The 12,260-nt window shown below is 42.4% G+C and overlaps 1 protein-coding gene and 1 pseudogene across 2 annotated transcripts in view; one reads left to right on the top strand and one right to left on the bottom strand.

The window, feature by feature from the left end:
- LOC104851067 overlaps nucleotides 1–529 on the bottom strand; it is a 19,481-nt pseudogene extending 18,952 nt beyond the window's left edge.
- A 3,912-nt stretch (nucleotides 530–4,441) lies between these two features.
- Nucleotides 4,442–12,260, top strand: part of Gk5 (glycerol kinase 5) — a 66,342-nt gene continuing 58,523 nt past the window's right edge. For both annotated transcript variants that reach the window (XM_019205118.1, XM_019205117.2), the window contains exon 1: nucleotides 4,442–4,544. In XM_019205118.1, coding sequence (XP_019060663.1) covers nucleotides 4,473–4,544 — 72 coding nt within the window. In that variant the 5' untranslated portion in view covers nucleotides 4,442–4,472. The remainder of the gene's footprint in view (nucleotides 4,545–12,260) is intronic.

Genomic DNA, 12,260 nt, shown 5'->3' with positions numbered 1-12,260 from the left:
ACTTGCTCAGTTTTCCCTGTACTTCCTTGATAGACCTCCGACTCCATCTTTATTTTACACTTTAATTTTTCAGATCTTGATAGAATTTCAAGTTCTTGTCATTTTTATTAACTACTCCTGAATGTGCTAGCTCCTCACGTGACCGGCTCATTTCCGTGGATATTGGAGGTGTTAGGCAAGTTTTGAAATCTGTGTCCTCTACTGTTTCTCCTTTCCATTTTCGAGAATTAAGCAAAATAGCTTTTTTTCCCCCTTTCTTTTTCTTTTAGAGCCCTGCCAAGTCATTGGTTGTTTTTTAGCGAAGTCTTAGACTGTTGGTCATATTGCTGGGCAGCCAAGAAGTTGATATTCTGTTCTCATTTTAATGAAGTGGTGATTCCTACACTATGGTGAATGCACCAAAAATAATACTTTTTGGACATCGTGTTCTTACTCTTTTCAATACCAGCATCTTTTTACATTCATAGTGTTGTGAGCACGGGAACCACCAATTACCTGAACTGTTGCTTCTGTCCCCCTTTTCCTCCATGCCCGCTCATCTCTCCCAATGTCTTGGGGGGTTCTCACCGCAGCAGTTGCCCAGGAGTTGCTTCATCTAGGGTTCAAGTAAGTCGAGACTGTTGTGAGCGTTTGTTTAGAGGAAACTGCTGACTTTCCTTCAGGCTGTGGTACCAGGACACTGAGCAGGGACTTGTAAGGCTCCGGTTTCCTTGTGTGGCTGACTGACTACGGGGTGGAGGTGGGGGGTGGAGGAGAACATTGCGTGCCCACCACAGCCTGTCTTTGTTCTGCCTGGAGGAGAGGTTGGAGGCCGACTCTGACCTTCAGGGCTGTGTGCTCCTTACTAGAAGTCCTCAACAAACACCGTGAGGCCTTTTGTAGTCTCCTTTATCATTCTAGACATTAAGTACTTTTGTTTTAAGCAGTGATTTTCTTTTTTTAAAGGAATGGAGGCAGGTGTGGTGGTGCACACCTGTAGTCCTAGTACTCTAGGAGGCTGAGGCAGTGGGATGGCAAGTTCAAGTCCACCCTGGCTACTTAACTCAATGAGATCTTGTGTCAAAATTTAAAAAAAGGGCTGAGCATGGTTGTGAATGCCTGTAATCCCAGCACTCCGGAGGCTGAGGCAGGAGGATCGCTGTGAGTTCAAGACCATCCTGGGCTACATAGTGAGTTCCAGGTCAGTCTCAACTACATAGTGAGACCCTGTCTCAACAAACAAACTAAAGAAATGTCAAAGATGAATCAAAATTGTGGCGAGTGGCAGTAAACTAGAATTGTTTGCTCATGCCCTAAACTGGAGAGAGTGTCTAGAAAAATATGTGAGTAAATAGAAATATGAAAAATCTCTGCCCTCCAAGGATGAAGCAATATTTTTTATTGTTATTTTTGTTTTACTTTGTGAAGTATCTTGCTGTGTAGTCCAAGCTTGCCTTGAACTTACTATGGAGCCCAGCCTGGCCTTGAACTTGTGGTGATCCTCCTGCCTCAGCCTCTCAAGTGCTGTGATTACAGGTCTAGGGCACTACACCTGGCTGAAGCACTATTTTTTTTTAATTAAAAAAAATTTGTTTTGGTACTGGGATTGAACTGAGGTCCTTGTGCTTCCGAGACAGGCATGGTGCCACTGAGCTATATCCCTGGCCCTGAAGCAGTATTTTAGATTAAGGAGATCATAACTGTTACTTTTCTCATTGCTGAGACAAAATACCGGACACCCAAAGTTAAAGGAGAGAAGGTTTATTTGGCTCACAGATTGTAGAGGTTTCAGTCCATAGTTGGCTGGCTCCCAGGTAGGGTGGCATGGCAGAGGGGCATCATGGAGGAGAAACAGTTCATGGTGGGCAGAAGACAGCAAAGCAAGCAAGGGTCAACCACCGCTCTTTCTATCCTTTGTGTCTTATCCAGTCTACTTAGGGTATGTAGTACGCCTTTAATCCTAATGTGTTCGATCCTAGCATTGCACTGCAAATCAATCCCAGCATCACACACTCTAGATCCAGCCACCTCTGAAAAAGGCCCACCTGTGACTGTGTGAGGCTTTGGGGGAACATCTAGACATACACTATAACTATAACATTTTCTTCAAACTATAATAGTTTACAACTGAACTGCCTAAAAGTGTGGTGCTGGGCCTACTGGGATTAAGATAAATAAAACTAAGTGTTTAGCAACTTGTGTAGCAGTTTGGCAGGGTAATTTTATGCCTATTGTCTTTAATAATAAAACACTTGGGATTTTATTTTTTGTGTCATTTCTCCCCCCTAGATATTTAGTTTAATTGTGTCTTTATTGTTGTGGGGCCGGGCATGGTGGTGCATGCCTATAATCCTAGCACTGGGGAGCCTGAGACAGGATTGCAGTGAGTTCAAGGTTAGGCTGGCCTATATAGTGAGTTCAGAACCACCATGGACTACATAGCGAGACCCTGTCCCAAGAAAACCAATCAGTAAAGAAATAATAAAATTGTTGGTTCACTGGGCTGGTTTCCAAGCATGTGGCAGGCCTGGGTTCCATCCCCAGCACCACACACACACACACACACACACACACACACACACACACACACATCCCAGTGGAATGTCGTGCTGTTGTTAGAGCCCATTAAAGGTGATGGTTGGAAGAACAGGACAGAAAGTCCACTCACATAAGGACAGTACAATCTCCAGTACAGTATGTACTGTACATTCTAAAAAATGGACTCTGTTGTCTTTGTTGTTGGTTTTGATCAACAAAAGGTATTTTCTTCTTAAATCTGACTCTAATTGTTTTTGGTTTTGGCTTGGCCCTTCTCTAGAGGGACAGACTTTCCTCTTGTGCCGTGTGAGGTTTGGATGTAGTTTCATGTGTCGCAAGCCTGGCCCCAGTGTGGTGCTCTTGGGAGCCACCGATAGCTGTCCTCATATGGGTTTGAAGTCAGTCTTTTGAGATTCCAGTTGGCTCTCCAGAGGGAGTGACTGTACAAGAGTGAGGCTGGCTCCTTCCTGCTGTCTGGCTTCCTGGCTCTCTCTCACTCTCACTCACGCTCCTGCCACCATGCTGTGGCCCTCTGTCCTGACAGGATGCAGCCTTGGAGGCCTTCACCAGAGGCTGGACTGAGGGAACCACTCAATCTTAGACTGTGCCTCTACTACTGTGAGCCACAGAAACCTCTTTACACATTACCTAGCTTGGGCATTTAGTTATTACAGTGGGAAATGGACAAGTACGGTGGGGAGGGCCTGTCCAGGTTGCTGGAGTCCGGGGAAATGATCCTGGCAGTTCCAGATCAGAGCATGCAGGTGATAGGTGGGAAGCAGTCTATCCACACTGACTTGTAGGGCTGAGGATTTGGTTTCTGCAGTTGACCCATTACAGACTGTTGGTAGAAGGTTGTAGTTACATGGGGAATAGATTTTGTTAAGTATTTCTGTTGAGCTCACTGGAGAAGAATGATTCTCTCACCATATCACCCAGCATCACCCTTATGCTCTGCATATTATTGCTGCTTTCTTTTTCTTTATTTTGCTCTTGGATGACTGTCTGTTCACTTTTGTCAGTGCTCCATCTTATCCTAGCACTCAGTCATAACTATTGTTTGTAAGTACAGAGCTTCTGTGGTTCAGCTCCTCCAGAGAGTCAACCTCCTCCCTATGCCAGGTTAGGGGGAGTCATAGATCTGCTGTGGAAGAGAATTGGGGAGCCTTGTGGAGACTGAGCTGGTTCCCTGGACAGCTTCATCTTGCATCCTGGTATTTGTAGGCGCCTCTGGTTTCCAGGGTTCCACTGTAGAATCTCTGCTCTCTGTTTCTGGGCTGGCCTCTGACGGTTCATATGTTCAATCACGTACTTACCTGTACTTGTGGAATGCCTGTGAAATCCCACGTACTTATATATGCCAGGAGAGCATGAAGAGACACCCTCTGGACACTCTGGGGCCCAGGGAGCATGGGCAAAGGGCATCTGACTCTGGTCTTACAGGCTGTATAGGGAATAATGGTGCCAGGTGCCAGGCGTGGTGGCACAGCCCGGAATCCCAGCACTCTCAAAGGTTCAAGGAGGAAGATTGCAAGTTTGAGCTCACCCTGGGCAATTTAGTGGTTTAGGGAGACCTTATCTCAAAATAAGGAAATGACCATAATATCTGTCATCTCACTGATCGCTAGGGTTGATCCGGCTTATCTGGCTGGCCAGGCGGTGTCCCCTTCCTCCCTCACTGCTCCTTGTGCATCGCCCTTGTGTGCCCGTTGGAAGAGGTCGGCCTTGTCCAATGAGCGAGTAGCTCTCTGCTCTGCTAGAACCTCTAAACAAGCTCTCAAAACAGAAAATGGGCTGGGAATGTAGCTTGGTACAAAGGCCCTGGGTTCAGTCCCTAGTAACACACACACACAGGAACAATGGTTTTACTCTGAGTGAAGCGGTTCAGATCATGGTTTTGCCCCTCTTTCTTCAGCCATCAAGCAGAGGTGCAGTGCAGCCTGAGCTCGAGTGAGATGCCTGTGTTCTCTCCTTGGAGCCAAGCCTTGCACCGCCTGCCCACTCACCGCTCATCCTCAGAATGTTTGGTAACAATCTGGTCTGATCCTGCTTGCTTTCCTCACCTTGTCCTTGTGCCTTTGAGTCTTGTGTTTTTTCTTTTAGTGGAGTCTTGAGAGGAATTGAAGATAAACCCGTATGTTCCATCCGTCAGTTTATTTTATTTTTTAAATAGTGGCAAAAAGGGGAACTATTTATTATGTATAAATCCAAGTTTACAGTATAACAAACTAGAAAACAGTGGACAGAAATCAAAGAAGTTTAAGAAATCAAAGAAGATCTAAATAAATGGAAAGATATAGTATTTTTTTGGAAAGATATAATATTGTTAAAACAATTCTAATCAACAAACAGGCTCAACACAATCTCAGTCAAATTTCAGCATAGCCACAAAGATCAATGGAACAGAACAGAGTCCAGAAACAGAACCATGGGAACATTGTCTATAACTTTTTTTTTTACAAAAATGTAAAATAATGGAGAAAGGATATTCTTTGTCAACAAATAATGCTGGAAGTGTATATTTAGAACACATCAATAAATTTTGAGTAATTCTTTACTCCTTATTAAAAAATTAAGTCAAATGGATCACAAACTAAAATTTCTACAAGAAAACAGGAGCAAACCTTTGTGACTTAGGCGGAGTTGTTTTTTTTTTTTTAATCATGTCAAGTGAACACTGCAGATACTTAATCCAGAGATTTACAAGTGATTTACTAAAAAACACATTACATTTAAACTTTGGATGTCTCCACCTGCAAATGTATTCTCTGGAAAATTTGAGGAAATAGTTGACATCAAATTTTTCATAATAAATATTATTTGTACCGTTCTCCACTACATGAGAAACTGTCAGAGGATTTTCAGAATAGGCTTACATACGTAGGATTTGTCCCCATTGTGAAATCTTTCATGTATTTGATAGTGACTGTGTCTTCTGAATGCTTTCCCACATTGCTTTACGCACGTAGGGTTTCTCACTAGTGTGACTTCTTTCATGTCTTTGACAATATTGGCGTGTACTGAGTCATTTCCCACATTGCTTATGCAAGCAATACATACATAGGGTTTCTCCCTGTTGTGGGTTTCTTCATGTACTTGACAATAACTATGTGTAGAGAAGCTTTTCCCACACTGCTTACTACATACATAGGGCTTCTCCCCATTGTGAGTTCTTTCATGTCTTTGACAATGTCTGTGTGTAGTGAAGGCTTTCCCATATTCTTTATATCATGGGGTTTATCCCCAGTATGACTTCTTTCATGTATTTGACAGTATGTGGACTGAATTCCCACATTGCTTACACACGTATGGCTTTTCTGCCCAGTGAATTCTTTTATGTCTATAAAGTGAACTATTACCGATGAATGTCTTCCCACATTGCTTACATACATGCTACGCTTTTCCCCAGTGTGACTTCTTTCATGTATTTAACAATGTAACTACGTAAACTGAATGCTTTCCCACACTGCTTGCATACAAATGGTTTCTGACTGGTGTGAGTTCTTTTATGTTTGCCAAATGAAACATTAGAAGCAAAACCTTTCCCAAATTGTTTACATACATAGAGCTTTTCCCCACTGTGAATTCTTTCACGTATTTGACAGTAACTGTGTGTAGTGAAGGCTTTCCCACATCGCTTACATATGTATATAGGGTTTCTTCCCAGTGTGAGTTCTTTCATGTATTTGACAACTAGTGTGTGTACTAAAAGTTTTCCCACGTTGCTTACATACATACTGATTCCCCCCACTGTGATTTCTTTCATGGATTTGAACATCCCTGGGTTTGCTGGAGGCTTTCATACTTTCCTTCCATACAGTGGTCTTCACTCCAGGGTGAGTTCTTTCACTAAAATCAGAGTAGGTTTTGCCACACTGCTCATATCGATAGAGTTTTTTTTCCTGCCGTAGTCCTTGCATGCTTCTGAAAGGACTGGAAATCACCTCAAATTCTTCCATCTTCATTACGTTTATGCAGTGTCTCTTCAAATCCCAAATACTCAATATGTCTTCAGTCTGGTGTGAGCCCCGATGGGCCCATTTAGTGATAAATGACCAATTGGGGATTTTTACAAGCTAGGCTTTCAGGTGGTTTTAAATCAGTTTGCTTCACGTTCACTTTAGCATCTTCAGTCCAAAGGAATATTTCTTCACGTTGATTCCAAGCGTTATGTTTACAGCATTTCTCTACCTCTTCGTTTCTTAGATTTTTCCTGTTCCGTTCGTATTCTTCGCTCTGCTGGTTATCCCGGGTTCTTCCTACAGCAGTCATGTACATAAAGTTTTCCCCCATCACGTCTCTGCAGAGCTTCTTTTGGGATGGATGCAGCAATGCCCACTCTTCCACAGTGAAGTTCACAGCCACATCTTCAAAAGCCACTGCCTCCATTGTGAGGCTTGAGGGTTTCCCAGTGTCCTCATGCAGCCCCCAGACAGAAGTCACAGAAGTACATCTGGGCCACTTTCAGAAGTGCCCCCTGGGCACGCAGGGAGACGGGGTCCAGCAGCCCCTCCAAGGGCTGCCCCGTGCTGGTCCCGGGTGCTGCTGCACATCGTGTGAATGAGTCCTGTTCTGCTAGACACTGCGGCCCAGCCTGATGGGTGCCTTGGGCTGGGGACCTGGGTCCAAGCCATCAATTTAACTTGAAGCCATAGGCTTTTAAAATCAAGTTTATTGGTGCATTTTAGGTATACAATATGATGACATTCATCATTGGGAATTTGTGCCTTTACGTGATGTGTCTTGGTTCTTATTTTGAAGCCATAGGCTTTAAAAAATTTTTTTGTTGTTTTATTTTGATTTTTCAGTGCTGGAGACCAAACCCAGGGCTTCAGACATGCTAGGGAAGTGCTCTAGCACTTAACTCTGTACCCAGCCCTGATTGAGTCATTGATTGAGGCAGAATCTCATTATATAGTCCAAGGTGGCCTTGAACACACTAGTGCAGACTGGTCTTGAAACTGCAGCCATCCTCCTGCCACAGCCTCCCAAGTGCTGGAACTACAGGCATGCACAGTTCCAGACCTTATTTTTTAAATTAGCATAGATAAAAATGGACCGTATAGATTTATGAGTTTTAGCACATGGGTAAGAGTAACCCTCACAATTCTTCTGTACCGTCTCTTTGCAGTCACCTTCCCTTACCAGTAACCATTGATCTATTTGTTCTCTGTCGTACAGTTTTTCTTTTAAGAATGTTGTAGAGGGGCTGGGGATTTGGCTCAGTGGTTCCGCCGCCTGCCTCGCAAGCACAAGGACCCGAGTTCGATCCCTGGTACCAAAAAAAAGACTGTTGTGCAAGTGGAATCGTAGAATAAATAGCCTTTTGAGACTGGCTTTATTCAATATAATGCCTTTGAGATTTGTTCATACTGTATGTATCAGTGGTTATAAGTAGTAATCCATGATATGCATGTACCACATTCGTTTACCAGCTAAAGTACATGTAGCATGTTTTCAGTTCCTGGTGACTGTGACTAGAGCTGCTGTAAACATTTGTGTTCAGATTCTATTTTATTTTATTGATTTGTGAGACAGGGTCTCCCCATGTAATTCATCCTGGCCTTGAACTCGCTGTGCAGCTCAGGCTGACCATGAACTCGTGGCAGTCCTGCCTCAGCATCGTGAGCACTGGGGCTACAGATGTGTACCACCATGCCCAGCTGTGTACAGATTTTAACGAGAACATCCGTATTCATTTCTCTAGGTAAATGTAGGAGTGAGCATGGTTGCATCTAATGGGAAATGAGTGTTTGTCTTAAAACAAAATTTGTATCATTTTGCATTCTTATCAGCAGTTATTTATTTCACATACCCATCAGTACTTGTTATTGTCACATTATTTGCCAGACTTAACCTACAAATGGTAACTTTTTTTTTTTTTTTTCAGTACCAGGGATCAACCTCAGGGCCTTGTGTGGCACCACTGAGCTAAATCCCTGGCCCTTGTTTTGTATTTTTGAGACAGGGTCATACCACGTAGTTCCGGGTGAGCTTGAATTCAGTTTGTAGGAACTCACAGCAATCCTCCTGCCTCAGTTTACAAAGTGCTAGGATTACAGTGGCGTGCACCACATCCTGTCTTATGTATGTACTGGGAATCCAACTCGGGACCTTGCACTTGCTAGGTAGGCAGCATGCTGCTGAGCTATATCCCCAGCCTCCTTATTGTGGTTTTAATTTGCATTAAATGGCTTAACAGTGTTGATTATCTTCATGTTTGTCATCCATGTTTTCTTTGGTGAAGTGCCTGTTCAAGACTTCTGCCTTTTTGTGTGTGTGTGTGGTACTAGGGATTGAACCCAGGGCCTTTACACTGAGCTACATCCCCAGCCCTTTTTACTTTTTTATTTTGAGACAGTGTCTCACTAAGTCACTAAGATACTTGAACTTGAGATCCTCTTGCCTCAGCCTCCTATTCCCATTTGTTTAATTGGATTGTTTGGTTCCTGTGGAGCACTGAGAATTTATTTGTACAGTATATTCTGGATCTAAGTCCTGCACTGGTATTTTCTACAATTCTGTACTCTGTCTTTTCATTTTCCTTTCTTTTTGGGGTGGGGATTGAGACAGGGTCTCACTGTGTAGTTGAGACTGACCTGGAACTCACCCTCAGTGATCCTCCTGCCTCATCCTCGAGTACTGGGATTACAGGCGTGCACCACCACACCCGGACAAAAAACCTGCACATGAAATTTTTTTTTTTTTTTGTACCAGGGATCGAACTCTGGTCCTTGTGTTTTTGAGGCAGAGGCGGAACCACTGAGCTAAATCCCCAGCCCTATTTGTTCATTTTCTTAATGGTATCTTTGTGTGTGTGTGTGGTACTGGGGATCAAACTCAGGAGGTTGTGCTTGTGAGGCAGGCGCAGTGCCACTGAGCTAAATCCCTGCCCCTGCGTTATCTTTTGCAGAGCAATTTTTAAAATTTTGATGAAGTCCAGTGATACAATTTTTTTGTTTTATGACTTGTATTATTTCTCTAAAAATTCTTTGGCTAGTCCCAAGCCATGAGGATTTCTCCCTGTATTCTCTCTAAATGTTTCATAGTTTTTCCTTTCACAATTAGATCTTAACTCATTTTGAGTTAATTTTTTTGTAAACTGTAAAGTTTAGGTTGAGGTTGATTTTTTTTCATGTGGATATCTTTTTCCAAAATCAGTTGTTGAAAAAGATTGTCTTTTCACCATTAATTGCTAGACATAAATTAGCCATGATTGTGTAGATATGTTTTGGGACTCCATGTTCTCCTCCACTGATCAGTGTATTTGGGTATTTTATGCCAGTAGCACACTATTTAATCTCTGTAGCTTTACAGTAAGTAAAATGGATAATGTGTTTCCTCTTTTTTTTTTTTTTTTCCCTGAGACAGGTTCTTGCCATGTAGTTCAGGCTGGCCTTGAACTCACTATGTAGCCCAGACTGGCCTGGAATTCATGAAGATCCTCCTGCTTCAGCCTCCTGGGTACTGGGATTACAGGCATGTTTTACCATGCCATACTTTATTATTTTCAACAGCATTTTGGCTATTTTAGTTCTTTTGTCTTTTCATATAAGTTTTAGAATCATTGTCATTCTATATTAGAAATACAGCTGGGATTTTATTTTTTGAGACAGGGTCTTGCTCTGTAGTTCAGCCTGGCCTTGAACTCACTGCTACTTTATATCTATCTTCAAGTTTCTTGGCTATTATCTCTCCTCTGTTCTTTAAGATCATCCAGTAGATTTTTAGATTTTAAAAATTTGGAGGATTACTAGGTATTGAACCCAGGGTCTTTGCAATGAACTACATCTGTATCCCTTTTTATTTTTTATTTTGAGACATGATCTGAGCTAGTACTTGGAATCCTTGTGCCTCAGCCTCCCAGAGTATATGACACTGCAGATTTTTAGTTACTTTTATCATTATATTTTTCAGTTTTAAAATATTCTTCCTAACTGGGCATAGTGGCACATGCCTGTAATCCTAGCACTCAGGAGGCTGAAGCAGAAGGATCACCACCAGTTTGAGGCCAGCCTGGGATACACAATGAGTTCAGGACCACCCTGAACTACAAAGGGAGACCCTATCTCAAAAAAAAGTTCTTTATGTTCTTCTTTGCCGGAATGTTTATTTCTTCCTTCTTGCTTGCTTGCCTGCCTGCATTTGCTGGGATTCAACCCAGGGCCTGACAAATGCTAGGCAGACATTTCCACCACTGAGTCACATCCCATCCCCAATCCTCATTTTTTTGTTTTTATACCAGGAATTGAACTCAGAGCCTCATATTTGCCAGGTAGGTGCTATACTGCTGAGCTGCATCCCTGTCCCATCCTTTTTCTTTTTTGGGGGTACCAGGAATCAAACTCATGACCTTACACTTGCAAGGCAGGCGGCAGCATCACTGAGCTGAGTCCCCAGCCCTCGTTGTCTTTCTTTTTTTAGAATTGTATATATATAGCATATGCAACTTTATTTATTTATTCATTTATTCATTTATTTACTGAGGCAAGGGCTTGCTTTATAGCCTAGGCTGACCCTGAACTCACTGTGTAGCTCTGGCTGGTCTCAAATTTGGGGCAATCCTCCTCTCGGCCTCGAGATTACAGTGGGATTGCACGTGTGCGCCACAGTGCCTGGGTCCACGTGATGTCTTGATACACTGACTTTGATGTACATTTATAGAATGACGTGATGACTACATTATCTTTGCTCTCGCGAGTGTTTACTCTTAATAATTGCAGTGTTTTTTATAATAGCTTTTTTTAGTAAAACATCTACTGGTACATTTTAGGCATACATAATGATGGCGCTCACAGGGAATTTGAACCTTTACATGATACACCCAGTTCTTTTTCCCATTCCTCCCCTTCCCACAAGCCCCCTCCCCTCCCTGTGTACAAAACTTTGTTTACATTTTTCCCTCTATTTTCCTTTTTTTTGTCCCTTCCTTTCTCCCTCCTTCCTCCCTTATTCCCCTTCCCATTTGTACACTTTCTCCCCATTTCCTAGCATCTATTATACTTTTCAGTCCTTATTTCCATTTTTGATTTCTTATACCAGAGAAACCAAACATGGTATTTAAACATGTAGGTCCAATTTATTTCACTTAAGAGTATGGTCTCAAGTCCAGGCGTAGTGGCACATGCCTGTAATCCCAGCACTCGGGAGGCTGAGGCAGGAGGATCGCTGTGAGTTCGAGGCCAGCCTGGACTACATAGTGAGTTCCAGGTCAGTCTCAACTACATAGTGAGACCCTGTCTCAAAAAAACCAAAATAAATTAATAAATAAAATAAATAAAATAAAATAAAAATAAGATGAGGCCCCAGTTGCTGATTCTTTGTAGTATTGCCCGTGTAGTCTGGGTTTTGTTTATGAAGGCTTCTACTCCTGTGTCCTCAAGGGTTCTCCCTGTTCTCTCCCAGCAGATTTAGTGTTTCTGTTTTAATATTTAGATCTTTGATCCATTTCCATTTTAGGTTAGTGCATGGTGAAAGTTACGAGTCTAGTTTCAATCTTTGGCATGTGGAAAGCCAGTTTTTCCAGCATCATTTATTAAAGAGCATAATAGCCATTTTAAAGGGATTTTGAACTCAGGACCTCACACTTGCCAAGCAGGTACTTGTGCCACTGAGCTACATCCCCGGCTAAAGTGATTTTGAAGTATCATCTTGGCATTAATATTTATTGACTCTTTTGTTCTAATGTGTATTGAGATTTCTCTAGTTCTTTGTTTTTGTTTTTGTTTTTGTTTTTGTTTTTG

The sequence above is a fragment of the Fukomys damarensis genome, unplaced genomic scaffold (assembly GCF_012274545.1).
Source record: "Fukomys damarensis isolate Sample0158 unplaced genomic scaffold, DMR_v1.0_HiC HiC_scaffold_37, whole genome shotgun sequence".
NCBI classification, from domain to species: Eukaryota; Metazoa; Chordata; class Mammalia; order Rodentia; family Bathyergidae; genus Fukomys; species Fukomys damarensis.
Note: the sequence above shows the minus strand (reverse complement) of the source record. Positions and strands in the feature narration are given on the sequence as shown.